General features: G+C 43.8%; 1 protein-coding gene and 1 pseudogene across 2 annotated transcripts; both read right to left on the bottom strand.

The window, feature by feature from the left end:
• Positions 1 to 2,065: 2,065 nt before the first annotated feature.
• Tpd52l2 (TPD52 like 2) lies at positions 2,066 to 21,593 on the bottom strand. 2 transcript variants are annotated; one of them, XM_028774050.1, is made up of 8 exons: positions 21,403 to 21,593; positions 18,571 to 18,716; positions 16,209 to 16,357; positions 15,300 to 15,359; positions 11,120 to 11,221; positions 7,610 to 7,651; positions 6,361 to 6,409; positions 2,066 to 3,743 (listed from the first exon to the last, which is right to left on the bottom strand). In XM_028774050.1, exons 1-8 carry the CDS (start codon positions 21,419 to 21,421, stop codon positions 3,648 to 3,650), a joined length of 663 nt encoding a protein of 220 aa, XP_028629883.1. In that variant the 5' UTR covers positions 21,422 to 21,593; the 3' UTR covers positions 2,066 to 3,647. The 2 variants fall into 2 exon arrangements, with proteins under 2 accessions (XP_028629883.1, XP_028629884.1); XM_028774051.1 differs by lacking the exon at positions 7,610 to 7,651.
• On the bottom strand, positions 6,727 to 6,875 carry LOC114626677 (annotated as a pseudogene).
• Positions 21,594 to 22,435: the final 842 nt, after the last annotated feature.

The raw sequence follows: 22,435 nt of genomic DNA, 5'->3' as shown, positions 1-22,435 counted from the left end.
TTCCAACAGGGTCTTCTCTTTTTATTTTATACCTTTCTGCATGCTGGCTGAATTTGAATTGGCTCATGTTCTAGACTGTCAGCAGCATATAGCTCAAGAAACTTAGTAAGTTGTGCAACATCAAGCAAACAAACAAACAAAAAAACCAACAAGGAGACTCAAGAAGGAAAACTAAGCATAAAAATCCATGCCTGTCATCCTAGAAGAGACAGAAGGCTCTGAATCTAAGGTAAGAGCTAGATAATATGTAGTGTAACCTTTGAGAGGGAGATCATAAGTGTAAAGACTCCACAGTAGGAAGGGGTAGTGGAACTGACCGGGAACCAACTGAATACAGAGGCTACGGGGCTGTCTGTGATCAGAACTGCAAAGATGAATCAGGCCTTAAGTTATTCCCTCCAGATCAAGGATATTTTTTAGTGTCCAAATACATACATTTTATGTATTAAAATACATTTTATGTATTTTATGTTTATAGTAATGTCATTTATAATAATGAAAATGGCCAAGAGGTAGTGGCACACAACTTATTCTCAGCACTTGGGAGTCAGAGGCAGGTGGATATCTATGAGTTTGAGGCCAGCCTGGTCCACAGAGCAAGTTCCATAATAGCCAGGGGTACACAGAGAACCATGTCTCAAAAAACAAAACAAACAAAAGGAGAAAGAGAAAACCTGTAAGTGAAAAATGTAAAATGGCCTAACTGTACAAATAAGCACATTCAAATGAAATATAGCCATTAAACTACATATAAAATAACCATAGGGAAAGAATGGCTACAACACACACAATACCTGTGATAGCTCTTCACAGTAATCTCTACAAAAGCATGGTGTTTTAAAAAAAACATTACAAATGTTCACAAATTAGCAAGCCAACTCATTTTTAATTTATAGACAGGGTTTCTCTGTGTAGCCCTGGTTATCTTGGACTCTTCATAGACCAAGCTGGCCTCAAAATCACATTCACCTGCCTCTGCCTCCTAAGTGCTGGGAGTGAAGGTGTATGCCACTATGCCAAGCTAGTTTGACAACCTTTAAGAGAATTTATGACAGGAATTCTGGCAGTAGTTACAAATTTGAGGGGGTTTTCAGGTTTTGCCTTTGATGCTAAGTGCTTTATCTTATCCCTTTATCTGAATTAGGCAGATTCCACCATCCCAAATCTGAGCCTTCAAATATTGTTGCTCTTTCCTAGTACAAGCCCCTCAAATATGCCCTGGCTCTACCTGTTCAACTTGCTCCAGTCTATAATACTCTCAGAGACCTTCATCACACCTCATGAGAACCAGAGTTTCGAAGAGGAACACATCTTCCTTAAGGAGTACAGTCCTGAGGACTGGGTCCATGAACACAATCATGTATCCACAAAGCTGGACAGGCAACCTCTCATCCACAGATCATGTATAGTATTTGCTTAATGACTGGAGCATATTGGACTGCCTTCCAATATCATCTAGGGTAAATATTGAATTTCTAGCCCAGATCTAGTTGCTGCCCTGCAGTCTAGGCTTGCCCAAGGCGAGGGCCACTCCCTGTCCCACTCATACCACTTAGCCCTTCTGATCTGGCCCACGACTCCAACTTACTCTGTTCACTAAGCACTTAAGGGTCTTCAATTACTCATCATTATTTCACATGGCCACTCATCTGCATACTAAGAGCATACCTCCTAAGGATTGTTGTACCACTGGGTAACAGTCTTCTCTCAAGTGGGACTAAGATGCTGGTCTTCCTAATGCCCTCTTCTGCCAGGTAAGCTCCTGGCACAGCCTCACAGCAAAAGCCAGCAAAGCTAGATGTTCACTGGGACAAAAAGGCCCCTTCAGTGGAGCCAATCTTGATAATGGACTGCAAGCCCCTAAACTGCATGCCTTGGTATACATCCTTGGTCTTATCCAGAAATGTAGCTTCTACACAACTTCCTCCTTTTATATGCACACCAAAGACTTGTAATTTATACATGATTGTCTCCTGCTTGTCCTTGTTCAAAGCAAGGAATCATGTGCATTTATTTACTCTTATCTTTTGTCAGTATCCTAAAAGACAGACCAAACAAATGGATGTGGATTTTCCTCCAAAGGAATGCTTTATTGACAAATTGCCTGCTAATATTTGTAGGAAGATACATTAGTGACCTGCACTCCTATAATGTGCTCCCTCACACAGCTATTGTTTTTAACCCTGGGGAGGGTGGGGGGAAGACACCAATAATGTGTTATTCTTCAGCTCCCCAATTACTTGCTGTTTCTTGCTTTGTGTGGAACAGTATTCTAAGGGTGTCCAAAGAAACCAGGGGTACTTGATAATCAAGATATATCACACTGTATCAAACCAGAAACTAAAATGGACAAATTCCACCTCACCCTAGGAGTGCATAGATGTGCACACAACAGATAAAGTCTTTGCCCTGCTACGAGCCATTAAGGCACAGTGCTGCCCCTCTCTCCAAATCATTACTCTCAACTCACAGGACCCTGATGTTGAGAGGCTGCAGAATGTGGCAATTGGAGACAGAAGGAAGGAACTTAGAAATCTTTGTAGCTCCTGAGAAAAGATGACAGTAGAGTTCAAACCAAAACCACATCCCCTACCTGACCTGCAAGGTTGGTTCTGCTTTTCATTTATTCTCTATGTAAGGACAGACAGGCAGAAACTAAAGACCAGAGCCCTGCCCACTGTCAGTAAAGCAACACTGTGCAGGGCACATCCCATTCAGGTGCTAAAGATAAAGGCTTTTTTTTTCTTCTCTCAGCTCTCCTGATCCACAGTACACGAGTCCTGTGGGTCATAGTGGAAAGCCATTGGAAAATGCCACTCCTTAAGAGAACCAAGTTTTGCACACCAGGAAAAAGTATTAGAGAAATAAAATGTAATAACTGGTACTGGCAGAATATGAGATGGGCCAGAATAAAATTTTACATAGTATCATAACCCATTAAAGAACCCTCATTTATATAGATATATAAAAAGACTATAAACAAAGCATAAGGCAATGTAAGGCTTGAGTTTCAGCTTGAATTCAAAGAAATAATATTCAACAATGAGGCTAAAGCTGTCTTGCCTCACTTTTTTTTCTATTTACTTTTTGAAAAGTCCATCATATTTTAAAAATAGTAAGTCTGCTTCTGCCAAAGCCAGGTTGTTAGTGTAAGAATGAAGCAGTTGCTTATGCTTCCTTTCTAGGGTCTCAGAAAATAGAGAACTCTCTCATTACTCAATCTGTATGAAAACCGACCATGCAATATGACCTAGGTGAGTGTATTCCTTCTGAGCTAGGGGAGGAGGTCAGGAAGGAAATATTGTTCACATAATACCCAACACTTCTTCCCTCAACATTCTGGTGAGATCTTCAAAGGGAGCATGGGCTCCTGTTCAGTGCTCCTCAGGCCCCTCCACCCTGTCCACTTCCTGTGGCCCTGGAAAGGATGGCACAGTGATCTGCTTCATCTATGAACTTTAGTGTAAAACATTAATGTACAAGACTGTTCTCTAATTCATGCCAAGGCAGCGACATCTGCATGAACATGGGTATGACTGTCTTCTCAACCAGCTCTTCACTGTCCCTGGCTGGTTGCTCTGTCATGCAGAGTTGAAGCTGTGATGATGAGGGTGTGCTTCTGTATTCTGTGGCAAGCTAGAACAGGCTTAGAAAGGCGCATGATCCGGCAATGTCTGGTCACCACTTCCAGGTGAGGAAGGGAGGTTATCGCTGCCATTCTCTCTGCCACCCACAACCTTAGACTATAGAGAAAACAGAGAAAGTAAGTCAATCTAAGATACAACAGAAACAATAGGTCCAGGGCCATGTTCAACTCTCTGCACAAGTCTATGTATCATGAATACTAGTTAGCAATGAAATAATAAAATAAGTCAATGACATACAATAGTCTGGATAGGTTCTCTAAGAATTATACATTTTGTTTAGAAAAGCACTGATACTATGTGGTTCCACCAGAGTGATTAAATTTTGTATATTAATAAACATGTTTCAGGGGGTGGTGGGGAGAAGAATAGAGAGATAGCTCACTGTTCTAGAGCATTTGTTGTTCTTGGAAAGGATCTAGGTTCAGTTCCCAACATCCACATAATGACTCACAACTATTCTTAAGTCCAGTTGCAGTGCCTCTTTCTCTCTTTCTTTCTCTCTCTCTCTCTCTCTCTCTCTCTCTCTCTCTCTCTCTCTCTTTCTCTTTCTTTCTTTCTAAGATTTATTTATTTTTATTTATGTGAGGACACTGTAGCTGTCTTCAGACACATACCAGAAGAGTTCATCGGACTCCATTACAGATGGTTGTGAGCCACCATGTGGTTGCTGGGAATTTAACTCAGGACCTCTGGAAGAGCAGTCAGTTCTCTTAACTGCTGAGCCATCTCTCCAGCCCCCAGTGCCTTTTTCTGACCTCCAGAGGACCAGACACACACAGAGTGCACATACATACTTGCAGTCAAAACACAAAGGAAAAAAAATTGGAACAGGATATATTATATATCCCTGGCTGTCCTGAACTCTCTATGTAGACCAGACTGGCCTAGAATTCATAAAGATCTGCTTGTCTCTGCTTCCCAAGTGATAGGATTAAAGTTCTGCTTATGTGTACATGGTTGTATGTAGGGACAATCTCTTATAAGCAAAACCTGTCAGTAAAAAAGCCTATTGAAAATGAACTGAGGGCCGGGTGGTGGTGGCGCACGCCTGTAATCCCAGCACTCGGGAGGCAGAGGCAGGCAGATTTCTGAGTTCGAGGCCAGCCTGGTCTACAGAGTGAGTTCCAGGACAGCCAGGACTACACAGAGAAACCCTGTCTCAAAAAAGAAAGAAAGAAAGAAAGAAAGAAAGAAAGAAAGAAAGGAAGGAAGGAAGGAAGGAAGGAAGGAAGGAAGGAAGGAAGGAAGGAAGGAAGGAAGGAAATGAACTGAGGCAGTATAAATATGAGGTGGGACAGTGGCAGGAAGAGATTCTGGGAAGTACTGAGGTGCAAAAGATTCACTTGGGAACGCTGAGGAGAGGAACATAAGAAGACAAGGAGAAGAAACCAGCCATGTAGCTGAACTAGGGTTAAAATAAAAGGGATAATAAGTTAAGAGCAAGTCAGAAACAAGCCAAAGCCTATGTCCTAGGCATTTATTAGTAAGTGGTTAGCAGTGCTCCTAGGGTGTAAACCACCAGCCTGGGAGCACACAGGGAGGGACCCATGGCTCCAGCTGTATATGTAGGGAAGGATGGCATTGTCGGGCATAGGTGGGAGAGGAGGTCCTTGGTCCGGTGAAGGCTAGATGCCCCAGGGTGGGGGAATTCGTGGGTGGTGAGGTGTGAGTGGGCAGGTGGGTGGGGGCACATCCTCATAGAAGCGGGAGGAGGGGGGATGGACTGGGGGGGTTTCTGGGGGGAAGGGGGAATGGGGACAGGGGATCACATATGAAATGTAAATAAAATATCCAATTTAAAAAAAAAAGTGGTTAGACTCAGAATCATCATTCCAGGAACAGGGGCTGAGAGGAAAAACTTGGATTTATCTTTTACAATTGTATGAATGCATGTGGAGACAAGAGGATGACACTAGATATTTTCCTTAATCATTCTTTAGAACAGTTTATCTCACTAAACCTAGCTCTGTGACATGGCTAGTCTACCTAGATGGCCTGCCCTGGAGATACCCTGTCTTCCTGTCTCCAACTCCAGAACACTGTGAGACTATAGGCAGGCTATCATACCTATCTGGGTTTTTCAGGCTAGGGAATCTAGATTCCTGTCCTTGGACCATCAAGAATGCGCAACAGGAAAAGGTTCTTACCACCAAGCCTGACTACCTGGTTTGATCACTATGATCATGGCCTCCCAAATAAATTTTACAAGAGATAGAACTGAATTGGAGTTCTGACTCTTATGTTGCAAGTGTTTTAACCACAACCTAAGAAACATTCTTGAAAGGATAAAATTATAGAGATAAAGAATAGATTAGAGGTTGGTAGGGAAAAGAAGAAAGGTGGACATGACTGCAGAGAGGCCCTGATGAATAAGCATGCTGTTTTAGCTGGGTGTGGTGGCACACACCAATAATTCTAGCACTCCAGCAAGTGAATTCAGTTAAAGGTGAGTCTGGTCTGCATAAGGAATTCCAAGCTAGCCACGGCTGCTATACAATGAGACTTTGTCTCAAAAATAAAAAACAAACAAAACATGCTGTTTTTTGTCAAGAGATATCACCCAAGTTCAGTATGATGCCATTACTACAGAACAACACGAGAGCTGCTGTTCTCTACATGAGGTCCTGCAGCAACTGGGCCCTCAAAAATAAAGACATTGATATAGAAGATCATACCCATGCTTCAAGAAAACATACAGTTCAGGGATTGTTACCTTTATGGTCCCCACTCGGTCTTCAAATGACTTGAAGGTTGCAGAGTTCCTTTAAAGAGAGGAGGGAGATGTTGGTATAAAGAACTGTTCTGTCACTTTTCTTAAGTTGAAAGACCTAGGGCTAGGAGGATGTCCTAAACTCTTATTATAAAAGTGTAATATAACAAAAAGGAGTATAATAGCCCTTCAGACTCCACACAGAATCTCATCTGGGGTGCTTTCCTGGTCCAGAGGGCATTTTAGAGGACCACAAGCCCCTGACCACAGTGTGCGGGATCCTTGCTGCAATCTAAGTAGACAGCCCTGATTAAACTCAGATGCAGCTCGTCGGGGCATTAGCACCAAAAATATAAGACATTTCCAGAGTAAGAATGTGGTTCCCCATTATCACAAATTATTTAGTCAAGTTCCTACATTTTAGGAAATCACTGGAGTCAACATATATAGAGTACAAGTGAGCATCGCCCTGAAAATCTACCTTCTTGATTATATTATTTCATCTGGCTTTTTGGTATTGGGATTATGGAAAGTTCTAGAGCCTTTCAGGTATATCTTCAGATAAACCACATAAAATCACAGGCTAGGTTGTGGTGGTGGACATCTTTTAATCTCAGCACTCAGAAGGCAGAGGCAGGCAGATCTCTGAGTTAGAGGCCAGCCTGGTCTACAGAGTGAGTTCCAGGACTACATAGAGAAATCCTGTCTTGAAAAATAAAAAAAATAAAAATAAAGGAAATCACAGACAGTTTCAGAATAGTAGAGGGTAGGAAAACAGGGGACAAAGAAGATCCTCACACAATAAGATTCCCCAACAGTCTTCCTAAAAAGGATGGACACTGAGGCACTATGCCTAGCCAAACAGGTGAGAAACAATAGACTGCACTAGAGATGTTCCTGTGGGGCTCCGAGAATGAGGTCTCCAAAGATCCATCTGTGGAGGGACCAGGTGCATATGCCAGCCTTTCTACCCAACCCTCCTGAAACCACAGGCATCCAGAGCTAGAACTCGCAAAGTTAAATATGGGTCAGAGGTTCATAGAATGGTTCCCTCTGGAGGCCCCAAAAGAAGTTTCCTTCCCACAAGCTCTTCCTTGCTAGCCTACACATAGTCATTAGCTAAGAGAATGGTTAGCTACCAGAAAATGAAGATATATAGATTAGGGGATATAGAAATACAAGGTGTGATTCGTATTGCTGCCCACCCCAACACAGAGACATTGCTAGGCCAATGGAAATACGCATACATTACCTCATGACAGGCATACTTATCGAGTGGCGGATGGAGTAGCTGCTGCTTGGAAGCATGATGAAAGCAGAGAAGGAAGCAAGAATTAGCCCATCTTGCCAGATCAGCCCACACTTGCCAGTTTAGCTCAAATATACACCAGTTTCTCTGTGAGAAGCAGCAGGACCACTATCAGTGAGCTACTGACCCTTTCCATACAATGCCTTTTCTCCCAGGTCCATGGGTTTCCAATGATGCCATTGCCAGTGCCAGGAGTGTAGCACTGACAAAGAAGAGCATTGGGAAACTGAAGCTTTGGTGCGCACCTTTAGTCCCACCACTGGGGAGGCAGAGGCAGGCAAATGTCTGAGTTTGAGTCTAGCCTGATCTACAAGGTAAGTTCCAGGCCAACCAGGAATACATAGTGAGACTCTGTCTTAAAACAAAAAACAAACAGCAAAACAGAGAAAATGTATGAAGATCTAGGCCTAGGGTTTTAGGTTTTTTTTTTTGTTTTTTTTTTTTGTTTTTTTTTTTTTTTCGAGACAGGGTTTCTCTGTGTAGCCCTGGCTGTCCTGGAACTCACTGTAGACCAGGCTGGCCTCGAACTCAGAAATCCGCCTGCCTCTGCCTCCCAAGTGCTGGGATTAAAGGCATGCGCCACCACCGCCCGGTGGCCTAGGGTTTTAGAAATATTTGGTCCACAGTCTTCAGGTGCCCACAGCAAGTTGAAAATGTTTTGGCAAAAGTGTAACACCCAGGGTAAGTTAAATAAAAATATTTAAAGTCACATATTGCTCTGTTTTGGCTTCAGACCTCCAAGTGCCTACTACTAGGATGTGGCAATACTGCATGTGTCAGCATAAAGACTTCTGGTATCTAAGGGCTCTCAAATAATACATCAGATACAATTCAGTCTGGGCCATAAGACTGCTTCTCACAAGTAAAAAACAGGGTCTGCACATGATGGATTGAGAACATGAGGGACAGGGTTAGTATTTCCTCCTACATGAAAATGCCTATTTTCTGGCATAAACTTAGACATGGATTTGCCATATGAGGTTAGGTCAGTCACTTATTGCCCCAGGAACATGCAATCCAATCTGGCTTAGATGAGGCACTCAAAGTTTACAGTCATACAGACCATGCCTTGTGAGCAAGCAGCCGCCTACTGGGTACTTTCCTGAAGGAAAGGGTACTTCTGCTGCACTGGCTTACCTATTTTCACCCAACAAAGCCTCGTACAGGCCTAGCAGAGTCCTCCCTGACCTAATACAGATATGTGTCCATAGGTCAGGTCCAAGGTCACCTTACCTAAAGGATTGTGAGAATGGATGAGCCCTGAAAGATGCAGCAAGAGGAAAGAAGAAAGAGAGTATTATTGAGCAAGGGAAGCCAATGCCATACAAGACCCCCAACAGAAGCCCCTAGACCCCTCTGCTCAAATTACAAAAGATCAAGTAGGGTTAGCGGGTGAAAAAGGCACTCTGTGAATGCTTCTGTAGTGCTGGAACTTATAAGAACAGCAGAATACATAGCCCCATCCCAATTCCATAGAAGGCTGATAAGCAAAGCATAAGAAAATAACCATGTGGTTCACAGCACTGTATTTCTGAGCATTGTCACACATACAACAATATACACTACTCAAAGTTAAAGGAAAGAAAGCAAAAAGAGGTCTAAAGAAAATACCTGAGACATAAGTAACCTAGTGAGTAAAGATTTAAGATATGATACAGTGAGCCAGCCAGGCTGGGCCAACACTTCATGTCCATGAAGCACCTTGCATTCTCTGAAGCTAAAAAAGAACCCAAGCACTATAACATAATCTCAAACATACTGAGAGCTAGGCACTAAGGCTCTAGGCTGTATTACTTAGACACCAACCTAGAAGATGCATGTCCAAGGACAACTGCTAGCATGGAACAACAAAGCAACTCCTCCACAGTACAACCAGGTCCTCCACCTCTAAATTCCTGAATTCTATGAATGGTCTTAAGCAGAGGCTACTCCCAACACAGAAGAAACCACAGAAGAACACACTCTCCACCCTGTAGGGTCACCAAGCCTACTTCCTTCTTCCAACTCCTCATCCTAAGTCCAGAGTATATCAGAGGCCCTTAGAGCTCCAGTGGCTCCAAGACTGGTCCACCATGGACAGAATCATCCATCTACCCCTAAACTCATGCTATTAGCTTCCTGAACCTAACAGGCATTCTCAAGAACTAGGCATGCTCATTCATGAGCCTGATGGACCTGGGCCTCAGAAACCACTGTGATTATTTGTGAGATGATACGGCTCTTCTGTGCACCACAGAGAACAGAGTTTAATACAAACATCAACAGATATACTTCTCCCTAGGAGATGATACATTTGGGCACTGTGACCACAACCAGCACAACCACCCAACTGGAGAGATCCAGTCAGCTTATCTGACCTTATTTTGGATGCCCTGATCACTGTGGCTAGCCCACATGTGTCAGAGCAGTGAAACCAAGTAATCTCACAGTGCTTTGAGAGCAGCATTGCCACAGAGACCCTAGCTGCCTGCCATAATCCCAAGACTACATGCTGTGGGGGGGTCGATGGAAAATCTCAGTTCTCTGAGGAAAAAATAGAAACATTATTTCTTCTCCAACATGGAAGAGAAGAAACCAAACAAAGTCATGTTTTATGCTTCCAAAGAAAGGCAGGCCATATAAAAAAGAGCTCAATCAAGAAGACTGAACAGGCTGTGCATGATAGTCAATACTCAATACTCAAGAGATAGAGGCAAGTGCATGACAACACCAAGGACTGCCTACCCTTTCAGATTTCTACCCAGAATGCTCTCAACAAACAAGAAAAAGGAGTAAAATCTGGGTGTAGTACCTCAGAAAGCTGATACCATTTGATTACCATGAGTTCAAGACCTGCTTGAACTCCAGAATGAGGCACTACCTAAAAAAGGCAAGGAGATCTTTGAAAGCTCAAAGGCAGCCTGGTCTACAGAGGAAGTTCCAGAACAGCCAGGGCTACACAGAGAAATCCTGTCTCTGAGAAAAAAGAAAAACAAAACAAAACACACACACACACACACACACACACACACACACACACACACACACACACACACGAACACCTAAAATGAGCAAGCAGCCTGATTTTCAGGAATAATAGAATGGGTAGTTCCTGGGAGCTAGCCAGGATACTGGTGGTATAACCAGTAACTACCCACCACCAAACACACTACCCTATATTCAAGAAGCCCCAAGCTGATCCTAGAGACAACGTGTGGCCCAACCTAACGTACAACCCATTTCACCATGATTCCAATTCCTAAGCTACATCATTGCTTTGTAAAAAAGCTTCAGGGAAAAAAGACTAGTGACCTTTCTTTCCTTGAAGAATACATAAAGGGCCAAAGGCAGACAACAGGAGTAGGAGGAATTACCACAAACAAAGGTCTACAAATATATTGGTCCAAGTTGTCATAGGTGTCTCTAGGCTGTGGGTCTGAATCCTTGACTTGAAGCAGGTTTCCAACTGCTTACCTCATGTCTCCAAGCTTCCTGCTGATGGCAGAACCCATGGTGGACAGGGCAGCTGATGTTTTCTGTCCTGCCTGTGAAAGAGTTTCTTGAGTCTTCTTGTAGCTAGGAAAAAGACACACTACTTAGACTAAACAGCAAGCGCAGCAACAGTCATCATCAAAATGAAACCCCAAAGTGTATAGAGAGCAACCAAAGAAAGAGCAGGGAGGAGTCTTGTGGGTGGTAAACACTTACTAGCTGGTAGGGGCATGTTCCCTCAGCCCCTACACTGCTGACCTAATTCAGTTCCTCGAACATAACCTGAGACTTACCACTCTCCTGTTTTCTTATGATACTTCTGACTGCTCAGGAAGCCAAAATCTGCCAATTACAGAGAAAACAGACCACAGATATGGTGGGTCTGGTGGCAACTTAGGCAGGCAATACTGGAGCAGCAAAGACCAAAAACATTCTTAGCCCTTGATCAAGCCAATTCAAGCTCAAAGTTTCCCCTTCCTCTTCTCACACAGGATAGTCTTCTGAGGCATGAAAGCACAAACTTAAGTGCATCCATCCATGAAGGATGTCTCCAATGTGGATTAGTGCCTTCTTTACACTAACAAGTCCTTTGATTTCCAGACTATCTATACAATATGCTTTCAGAACATGAACATCTCTTCCTCATGTTCAATCCACAATGCATGAGCAGCCTGGACCTCAGCAAAGACCACTAGTCCCATCAACAATTGCTGATAAGACATACTGCCTATTCTAGGTTCTTCTAAGACAGTGGTTCTCAACCTCCCTAATCTCTCTTTAACAGTTCCTCATGCTGTGGTTGGTGACTCCAACCACAAGATTATTTTCATTGCTATTTCATGACTGTAATTTTGCTCCTGTTCTGATATGCATCATTTGACCCCCAATGGGGTTGTGATCCACAGGTTGAGAACCCCAGTTCTAAGAAATCTAGTTCTTAAAGAGGAGCTGTCTAGGGCAGCACAGTATGGTGCTTCCTAGCTAGCTGTCTGTCTCTGCTTGCTGTCTTTGCAGCTATCAACTTGTGAGCTTAGCTTCTCCATTCACATATATACACATCAAACCAAGATATGGCTCCATAACCTTAACACCAATGGGTTATCCCACTCATCAGTATAATGATTCACAGGATTCATACTATGGAGGCCATCATAAGAAACTTGCTTCTCTATTGGTTCTGCTACCACACACACACACAAAGACACAGCAGTCTCAAAACTGACAAAGACCATAACAAAAAACCAAATCCCTCATTCATAACCTTTAGATCAGAGCTCCTCACTGGATGGAATCAGAGAACTTGAAACTGACAAGAGTAGACAGATCCTCATGAGACTGCTTAGCATCACCATGGTAAGCTAAATAACTTTTCTCCAGCATACCTAGTAAAGCTTGAATTAATCCGTAATTGGCTTTCCAAGCCCTTCCCATCCCTACTTCCCACAGGAGGTCTGGTAAGAGCATCTGTCAGTCCATGGTTAAAGGCACATCTAATGACCCCTGTTTAATGCCCTGCTGGACAGGACAATAAGGTCCTTATCAACCAAGTCCATAGACTCCAATGCTGCAGGCCCACTGTGAGAGCCTTGTATAAGCATACTCCTTGGAAACCATGACACTAATGGAGAAGCTGAGTTCACAAGGTGATTGTTGGAAAACAGCAAGCAGAGACAGACAGCTAGTTAGGGAGCACTGTGTTGTGCTGCCCTAGACAGTTCCTCCTTAACACTTCTTAGAACAGTGGGGGTCCACCTGTTAGATCATGACTTCTTTGGGGTTCTAATGACCCTTTCTCATGGGGGTCACATATCAGATATTACAATTCATAACAGGAGCAAAATTACAGTCATGAAGTAGCAATCACCAACTACAACATCAGGAACTGTGTTAAAGGGTCACAGCATTAGGAAAGTTGAGAACCACTGTCTTAGAAGAACCTACACCAGGTAGTGTGTCTGTCAGTAATTGTGGATGTGCTTTCCCCTCACTTTCAGAGTCTTCCTTTTGAGGCTGACCTCACTTCCTTCTTAGGCTTACCAAAAGATACAGCTCCTCGTCCATAGTAACAATTATCATAATACCCATACCTAGGCAATCTTGTTAGGCTGCAAAGCTAGAAGCAGGGGCTTCTCTGTCATCTTACTCTGATTAACACAAATTGTGATGTTAACTATAGCCCAAGTAACTCAAAGTGAAAAATGAATCAACCAAGTAAGTTCAGAATTTGTGTGGTACACTAAACACTGTTGTTTCTAGTTATAGCTACCTATAAAAAGAAATTAAGATTTCAAGACCCACAGCACACTGATGCTCCTTTATACACAAATAGCTATCTAAGACAGCAAGGCTCTCCTCAGCGTTTCAGCTATATGAATGTAGCACAACTTTCCCAGGGCTATGCACAGAGGGGACTCACTAATGAGTCCTATATTGTTCCAGTCCTCTCGCAAGGCTAAAAGGAATCTACAAACTCATGGGTCAAGAAGATCAAGAAGTTTGCACATATGGCATTCCTCTGTGAAAGTTCTGGACAGAGTGACTCCTGCCAGCAGTGCATCTTCTGAATTCTGATCAAAATAGGCACTAGCCAGGCAAAGGAAATCAGAGCAAGTAGTATCTTTAGTCCTATCCCCAATGCCCTGGGATCTCAGTGCAGAAATGCCTGCCATTAGGAATCACTGCTAACAGCTCTTCCCAAAAAGTTGGGCTAAAACTCCAGAAAAGGCCTCTGCCAGAAGAAGTGATTAGAATGGGGTATCCCATAAGCTACATTTTCACACAAAGCCACAAATTTTTCTGGGAGAAATCAGGATTCCGTGTATTTTAACTGAGCTTTTTGAGAAACTATTCAAGATGGGACAGATTACTCTATACCTGGTGATTTCTCAAACATAATGAATAAACATTTTCCCAAGACTATTTTCACACTGAATCTGCACTATGAAAGGACTTCTCCCTTAAGCTTTATAATAACTGTTGCAGTAACTGTCCTTCACATTTTGTGAAAGTATGTCTCTATATTTTCAGTTGTTAATTCTGTACCTTGCAGAGAACAGATTGCTCACAGGATTTTGGTATTGTCGTTTCTATGGCCCATCAACAGATTTTTCTATTTCGTAAATATTCATCCTTCCTCATCTGCCTAAAAGCAACCTAATGATGTATCAGAAGTTATCTTGCTGTTGATTGGTTGTAATAGAAGAGGTGACGACCAATAGCTGGGAAGGAAAGAGGGGGCAGACTTTCTGGACAGAGAGAATAAAGCAGGGAGAAAAGAGCAGACACAGAGGGGGACAGACAGACGGCCAGACCAGAAAGGTATAGAGCTAGCCACATGGAGGTCGCAGGCTAGACTAATTGGATTAAATTAGATGAGAAAGCTGGGAAACTGCCCCAGTGAAAGGCCTAAGCTTTAAACTATATAGAAGACCTTGTCATTATTTATACTGCTGGCAGGTCCAAGAAAGTCCCCTAAAAATAACCATGTCAGCATTTCCTATTAAAGGTAGACTATTCTGTGGCAGTCAAATCCTGCCAGATACCATATCCAAGGTCTGATTAAATCATGCATCAACCTGATAAAGGACAAAAATATTATAATCTGACTAGTACACAGGTAAATAAGAGGCCATTAACTAAACTAAGGATCTCAAAATAACATGTCATTAAACTATAGCTTTGACAGACATATAGGACTATCTACAAGTAATTCATGCTCTACTGATATTTTATGTGGTTGACAGTGTGGCACTTTCAGACCACAGAACTTCATGAACCCATCAACATATGCCGTCACTACCTCCACCCCAATTCAAGAACGTATCATAACCCAACAGCTGGAACTGAATCTAAAGATAGAAGACAAGAAGACAACAAGTACAACTGGTCAGATAGCATCAGCCACCATGTCACTGATAAGTCAAGGTGCACAAAAGATATTGATAACACTGATAACTTTAAGCATGGTCTGTTGATTGAGTGGATTTCTCGAACTACTGCACTCTATCCTTCAGGTACTTAAAGTATACTTTTATTTATGCTTGGGAAGAGAATGATAGCCAGCAAGCACTGAAGACGGTTTGTGCCCAGGATGCACAGGTTCCTGCTCCAGGGAGACAGAGAAGAGTGAGGAAGGACACTGACAGCGTGGGCGGGCACTCACAGGTCAGACTGCGTCACTTTCTCATTCCACTCTCCAAGTTTCTCAGACGTTTTCACATAGCTAGAAACAGAAAGTCTGTGGTGAATATTTGGAAGGATTTCAACCCAGGCTTCAGGCTGCAGGTTCCAGAGAAGACAGAAACACCATCTGGCAATACTACTGCTCTGCAGCCCACCTATCCAGTCCAGAGCCACTACCACACCCATAGAGGCCCAGGGCTACCTAGTACTTTACAGGACAAAGATGACCATGCCCTTTCCCAAACACGACACAGGAACACCTGATCTTTTAATTGTAGAAGGCTCATGAGAACATCACAGACCATGGCCCCTGCATGCTCAGATCGTTACCGAGAAACTGGACTCAAAAGTCCCAAACATCCTGATACAGAATCGTGGGGTTTCTACACGTGAAATTGAAATAATATGATTCGATTTTTGCTTCTGTGGTAAAAGGGTTTTAGAGATATCCTCCAAAGGAATACTGTATCAGAGGAGAAATATGGATAAAAACATGGCAAACTCTAACCAAATTCTGACAACTCAGTCACATGTGTGCCTGGTACCCACTTCTACACATACAGAAAAGTTATTCTAAGGACCTCATTGATGCTCTGACTAATTTTGACCCAAGGGAAACACTTTCTTCTTGTCACTTTCTACTTGGACACCTGACTAAGTTCATCCACCTTTCAAACACATGCAGATTCTCTCCATGAATAAACACAGGCACAATCCATAAGAACTGAAGTCTTCCGGTTACCTATTTCCAGTAGGTTCATTCAATACTGACTGTTGTAAAGCATTTCATTCCCCAGCACTCCTACACTCCCCCACATAAAAAGAGGCTTACCCCAAGCAAACACTTTCTTAGCCAAGGGAACATCCCCACCATGGGACTGGTACCTACGCAGTAGAGACCTGCACATCATGCCAGCTCCTAGACAGGTTCTGCTTCAGCTCCCCTAAAGTAGAGAGGCCCAGCCTCCGTTTCAGCTCTCCACAGTGCCTCTCTTTGGCTGCCAGCACCTGGCGCAGAGTGACAATCTCTTCTTCCACCTATAAAAGAACCAGGGCTAGGGATATAGCTCAGTTGGCAGAGTGTTTGCTCTGTGTATATAAGGCCATGAGTTAAGACATCTAGCACCACAAAAAATAAAATGCAGTTGGCATGAGAGGCTGTGACTACTACTGGAAGTGACCACAAACATCCTTAGCCATGCTGTAATGATATTTTCTCAGAAGTTTTCACTTAGAGAAACACAGTTTGGCTAGGTGGTGGTAACACATGCCTTTAATTCACTTGGGATGAAGAGGCAGACGGATCTGTGATTTCGAGGCTAGCCTGATCTACAGAGCTAGTTTGAGAATAGCCAGTGAAACCCAGTCTCAAAAAATAAAAGTCTGTCTTAAAACTAGCACCAACAATGGCAGCTGTTCTGCTTTTAACTGGCATTAGTATCTCAACCTCAGAAAAATTCTCCCCCACCCTAGTGAGTAGTTCTTTTTTCTTTTTTTTTTTTTGGTTTTTCAAGACAGGGCTTCTCTGTGTAGCCCTGGCTGTCCTGGAACTCACTCTGTAGACCAGGCTGGCCTCGAACTCAGAAATCCGCCTGCCTCTGCCTCCCAAGTGCTGGGATTACAGGCGTGCGCCACCACCGCCCGGCCAAGTGAGTAGACTGCCAACCACTTCTCCATCCCGCTAAATTTCAGGACAACCAAGTGAGCTAACCCTATCAGAGTTCTCCCATGAGACTGGACATGAATGTTAAGATACAAGTCCTTTTTCCAACTGGACCTACGCCTGGCTTAAACATAGTACATAAAGCTGCTAATAGTGCAGACACAAAGAGAATCCCCGCCGGGTGGTGGTGGCGCACGTCTGTAATCCCAGCACTTGGGAGGCAGAGGCAGGCGGATTTCTGAGTTCGAGGCCAGCCTGGTCTACAGAGTGAGTTCCAGGACAGCCCGGACTAGAAAGAGAAACCCTGTCTCGAAAAACAAAAAACAAAAAACAAAACAAAAAAAGAGAGAATCCCCTATACAGTGAAACGGAAGCAGAACTGACAGATGGACAGATACCTAGGTGAGAAAAAAGCATTTCTAATGGCAATTATGGTGTTCCAGAGGTCAGCTCCAAGCTTTATTCAAACCAAAGAGAAATTTTCATTTGTTCTTATGGCAGTTTGAGATTAAAAGAAAGATTCTTTTTTTTTCTTCTTTCTTTCTGGTTTTTTTTTTTTTTTTAAGACAGGGTCTCTCTGTATAGCCTTGGCTGTCCTATAACTCAGCCTGTAGACAAGGTTAACCTAGAAGATCCAAGAAGTTCAAAGATCCACCTGCTTCCCAAGTGCTGGGATAAAAAAATGTGCACCACCACCCAGCTATTTTTAAAAATATATATAATTTATATGCATTGGTGTTTACCTGTATGTATGTCTAAGTGAAGGCGTTAGAAGCCCTGGACAGGAGTTAGTAATACCTGTGAGCTATGTGGGCGAGAGGAATTGAATCTGGGTCCTATGGAAGACCAGCTAGTACTGTTAACTGCTGAGCCATCTCTCCAGCCCCAAGAAAGATTCTTGATAATAATGACCACAACTTTTTAAAGAAAAGTGACTTCTGGAAAGAAGAATTTTGAAGCCTTCCCACTATGGAATGTGTTCTCAATATTTATAGTACCAGTATAAATAACTACACTGAAAAAGAACTTCTTCTCAGTCAGCATGGTGGTACAGTAGTCCTATAGTCCCAGATATTTAAGAGAATTGCTTGGCCCCACATGGGGCTAAGACGCCTTATCAAAAAGACAATAAAAAGAAACTAAACTAAATGTGATGGCAGTTGCCTCTAATCCCAGCACTTGAAAGACAGAGAGAGCCAGGAGGATTATGAGTTAGAGCCAACTTAAAACATATAAAACTAAAACGATCCAGTAGACAGATTCATGGTTATCTTAAAAATGACAGTCACATGTTAATACCCACAAGCAGCACACGTGTAGATATTACTGTGTAGACATCTTCTTCATGCAGCACCTGGTGTTTCCAGACAGAGGTGGTGAGGTGAGCTCAGGCCCTGCTGCCTCCAACAGGTCACTCAGTCTACTCTTTAGAAATGGGCACATAGAGAGAGAGAGAGAGCCCAGAAGACACAGAAAGCAAGTAGCGCAGCTCAGCAACAGCTCTGTCACAGCACAGGCAGTGTTCTACTCTCTGTATAACCCAAAAGGACTCATGATCATCTCGGGACAGAATATAAAGCCACGGTACCTTAGCAAGCTCGGCCCGAAGCTCTTCTTCCTCCACCTCTGTCAGGCCTTCTACAGCTGGAGTCCGGTGGACCACACCTGGGTCAACAGGGACATCAGTCATAAAATCAGACAGCACACCTTTGTTAGGAGAATTCAGGTTGATATCTGCCAGAGACAAAAATGAGGTCAAAAAGTGTCAAGTAGGTTATTACTCTACTAGGAAAGTAGAAAGAAGGAAGTGGGTGGCCAAAGGAGGGCAGGAAAACATAGAGACTAGATTATCTCTAAAAGCCTATGATGACTGTCTGCACAGTAGATGGAGAACAGCTATTTCTTGGGCACATGAGATGTAAACCCAATATCACCATGTGCTGCTGGAGTACAAGAAACACTAGCTAAGTCAGCCAAACCTTAGGTTCTGTTTCACTTGTGAAAATACTATCTTCTACTGTAAGGACACCCCGCTTAAAAAAAAAAAAAAAGGGCTGGTGAGATGGCTCAGCAGCTAAGAGCACTGACTGCTCTTCTAGAGGTCATGAGTTCAAATCCCAGCAACCACATGGTGGCTCACGACCATCTACAATGAGATCGATGCCCTCATATGGGTGTCTGAAGACAGCTACAGTGTACTTACATATAATAAATAAATAAATCTTTAAAAAAAAAAAAAAAAGTAGTCCAGGGAGCTGGAGAGATGGCTTAGCAGAGGCCATGGAAGAATGCTGCTTTTACTGGGTTCCTTAGTCTGCTTTCTGATACCATCAGAACCACTTGCACAGGGGTGGCAGCGAGCTGCGATCTCCCACATCAATCATCAATCAAGAAAATGCCTACAGGCCAGTCCTATGGAAGTTATTTTTCTAATTAAGATTCCTTGTTCCCAAAGGGCAGTGATGGTGCACACCTTTAATCCAGCACTTGGGAGGCAGAGGCAAGTGGTTATGGTTATCTGTAAGTTCCAGGCTAGCCTGGTCTACAGAGCTAGTTCCAGGACAACCAAGAATATACAAAGAAATCCTATCTGGAAAAAAAAAATTAATTAAAATTCTTTCTTCCTACATTGACTGTAATTTGTGTCAAGTTGACATAAAAACTAACCAGCACACAGAATACCAAGTTTTATGTGACCTGACTGGAAAATAAACTATCTTTAATATCTGGTGATGATGCCAGTGGTTTCAAATTCATCCTCTCTCTCTTCCCCTCTCTCCTTTCCTTTTTATTGTGATGCCAGGCTAGAACCACAGCCTCACACATAATAGAGAAAGGCCTTTACCACTGTTGTGTAATAGTTTCCTCCGAGATGAAAACATTCCATCCAGCAGGGAAAGCTTCTTGAGCAGAAAGCTAAACAATTCAAAATAGCTTCAGGACATCCCCAAAACTAACTAGATTCACTATGCCCCTCCCAGCTAGAGACAACAATAAAAGCCGAGAGTCCCTCACAATGTGAAACTGAGCTGCAAAGACTCAGAAGAGAAAGGTTGCAAAAATAAGTTTTGAGACCAGAACAGCTACCCGGGAGAAGCAGATACCAGGGGCGGTTGCTTGGAAGAGGTAAATCTCTTTATAACTGAGACTCCTGGAAAGGACACTCTCCAACCTGTTGAGCTGCCTGAAAACTCTGTATTGTGTTCAAGGTTCTCAACTTTGTGAACTATCACCTTGGGGTAGGCTTTGCTGTTGCAGCTGTCTTTTGGGTCATTTCTGCTCCTCTAAGTAACCCCAATAAAACACATTGGTTCACCAAAGTGGACTTTGGTGGTATTTGTACCTTTGATCTGTTCTGAGTTTCCTATCTGGGGTGAGTAGACAGACAAGTGTGTTGCATCTCCCAGGAACATTTTGTCACATAACAATGGCTGAGCCACATCCTTAGCAGTATCATTCCAGAGACCAGTATCTACTGCTTAGAGATGAAAATACAACGGTAGACAGCTTTCTAAATTTGCAAATTCCCTTCAAAGTAGAAAAAAATCCAGAGCCGGGCAGTGGTGGCACACACCTTTAATCCTAGCACTTAGGAGGGAGAGGCAGGTGGATTTCTGAGTTCGAGGCCAGCCTGGTCCACAGAGTGAGTTCCAGGACAGCCAGGGCTACACAGAGGACCCCCCCCCAAAAAAAATCCAGAATGTATAAAAACCCAGAAATTCTAATGGTTAGGTAATGTGTTGGTGCAGGCCAAACAGTAGAAAAGCTTTTTGAACTTAGCCCGTGTAGTTAGTTAAGTAAGAATCCCCAGTTGTACCACCTTCTCAAGATTTTAATCTCCTGAGCCTAGGCCACACTTCTCCGTAGCAACCTCATACTGGTCTCAGGTGTCTGTTTTGGCAACAGATCTGGTGTTCTGGGTGTGCCCCTGACTCATTCAACCCTTCTCCCATGAGACAACCTCTAAGTAGGCTGCAGTAGCGTTACCACCCAAGAGGCACTGCTCTAAACATAAGGATGGTCGCACCGCCCCTTCCCTGTAGGGAGCCGCCCACAACGTCTCCTCTGGAGCCCAGCGCCAGATGTGGTATTCCTCACTGCCCAGCGAAAGATAAAGAGCTGCAGAGCCAGCAAGAGTTGGACAGAAGGTGAAGCGCATAAGAAATGTCTGGAGTTATGAAACTCTAGAAACTGAGAAGGAGCCGAGGAATGCGGCTTCACAGTACTCCCAAAGGAGGCTGAGGTGCCGTGGCAAGGCAGAAGCACACACAGCAAGACCATCAGGAGCCTTGAGGTCAAGGGCCTGTTGGCCGAAGAGAAACCGTGGATGGCTCTGGCAGAGACTGAAGGGGACCGAGGGGCCGAGTCGCGACTACCGGAGGGCGGGAATGCGGCACAGTCCCTGCCCATCTGTGGGTACCTTGGCTAGCAGAGTCCATGTTCAAGCGGCAGCTGGGTGTAGCTGGCGTCGGTGCTGGGATCGCAGGTACTACAGGAGCCCAGCCCTGAGAACTGCAAGCTGGCAGCTTCGTACACACGAACCAGTGGAACTGTAGGGCCGCAGTCGTTTACGTAATCAGCGACGCGCCGCCTTCCTTCCGCTCGGGTTCGTACTCCGCCTTCTTCCCGCCCTCGGTGTAGTAAGTCCAATAAGAACGTTCTCTGGCCCCACCTAAGACTAATCTTTCAATTTGATTGGTCAGACTACAGCGCAGCAGGAAGCAATGCTTCTAGTCTGGTTCCACAGTTAGATTCCAGGGTAAAAAGGGCAGAACAGCTGAAGCTCGAGGGTTGGCGCAGATTGTGTTACAGTTCGCTGACTTCCCATGTTAGCCTCGGCTGTCCACAAGACTTTCGACCTTGCACCTCGACGGGTCAAACTCAGGCCCGTGCAATCTCCAGTCAACCTCTCCCCAACCCCTGTAAATTTGAGGCAGGTTGCCTGCAGCAAAGGACGACCTTGAATTTACTATGATCCTCCTGCGTCCACTTACCTAGTGCTAGGATTACACGAGTAAGTCATCACAGCTGGTTTATACCGTATTGGGGATCGAGAATTCAGAACTTGATGCATGCTGGGCAAACACTGTACCAATTAACTTGTTTTTGCAGCCTCTATATAGAGACTTTTTATTGTCTAGGAAGTGCACTAAAAATGAAGAGAGTGCGATTCGTCCTCTTGCCCTCCAGGTGCCGCTCTCTCCAGCTGTATTCCTACACTAATAGGCCAGCTGTTTTGGGGCTGTTGGGCGGCTTGCATTCTAGTATTGGAAGAGTTCACACAGCACTGAACACCTCAGGGGCCTCCCAATAACTGAAACCCAGCCCGGTGTAAGCACCCCAGTGTTTTCTCACTTTCTTTTCACAGCAACAGGTGAGCCAGCACTGGTGCCCACTCCCAGTTTACAGATGAGCAAATTGAGGCTAAAGTAGTTTTCCAAAGATCACTCTAG

Source organism: Grammomys surdaster, unplaced genomic scaffold (genome assembly GCF_004785775.1).
Source record: "Grammomys surdaster isolate TR1022 unplaced genomic scaffold, NIH_TR_1.0 238, whole genome shotgun sequence".
Taxonomy (NCBI): Eukaryota; Metazoa; Chordata; class Mammalia; order Rodentia; family Muridae; genus Grammomys; species Grammomys surdaster.
Note: the sequence above shows the minus strand (reverse complement) of the source record. Positions and strands in the feature narration are given on the sequence as shown.

What these genes read in the sequence shown, in the direction of transcription:
- Tpd52l2 (XM_028774050.1), bottom strand. An exon ending in GATGTGCAGGTCTCTACTGC is followed by an intron (nt 15,360 to 16,208) that starts GTAGGTACCAGT and finishes TTCTGTTTCTAG; the next exon opens with CTATGTGAAAACGTCTGAGA. An exon ending in ATAAGTATGCCTGTCATGAG is followed by an intron (nt 6,410 to 7,609) that starts GTAATGTATGCG and finishes CTCTCTTTAAAG; the next exon opens with GAACTCTGCAACCTTCAAGT.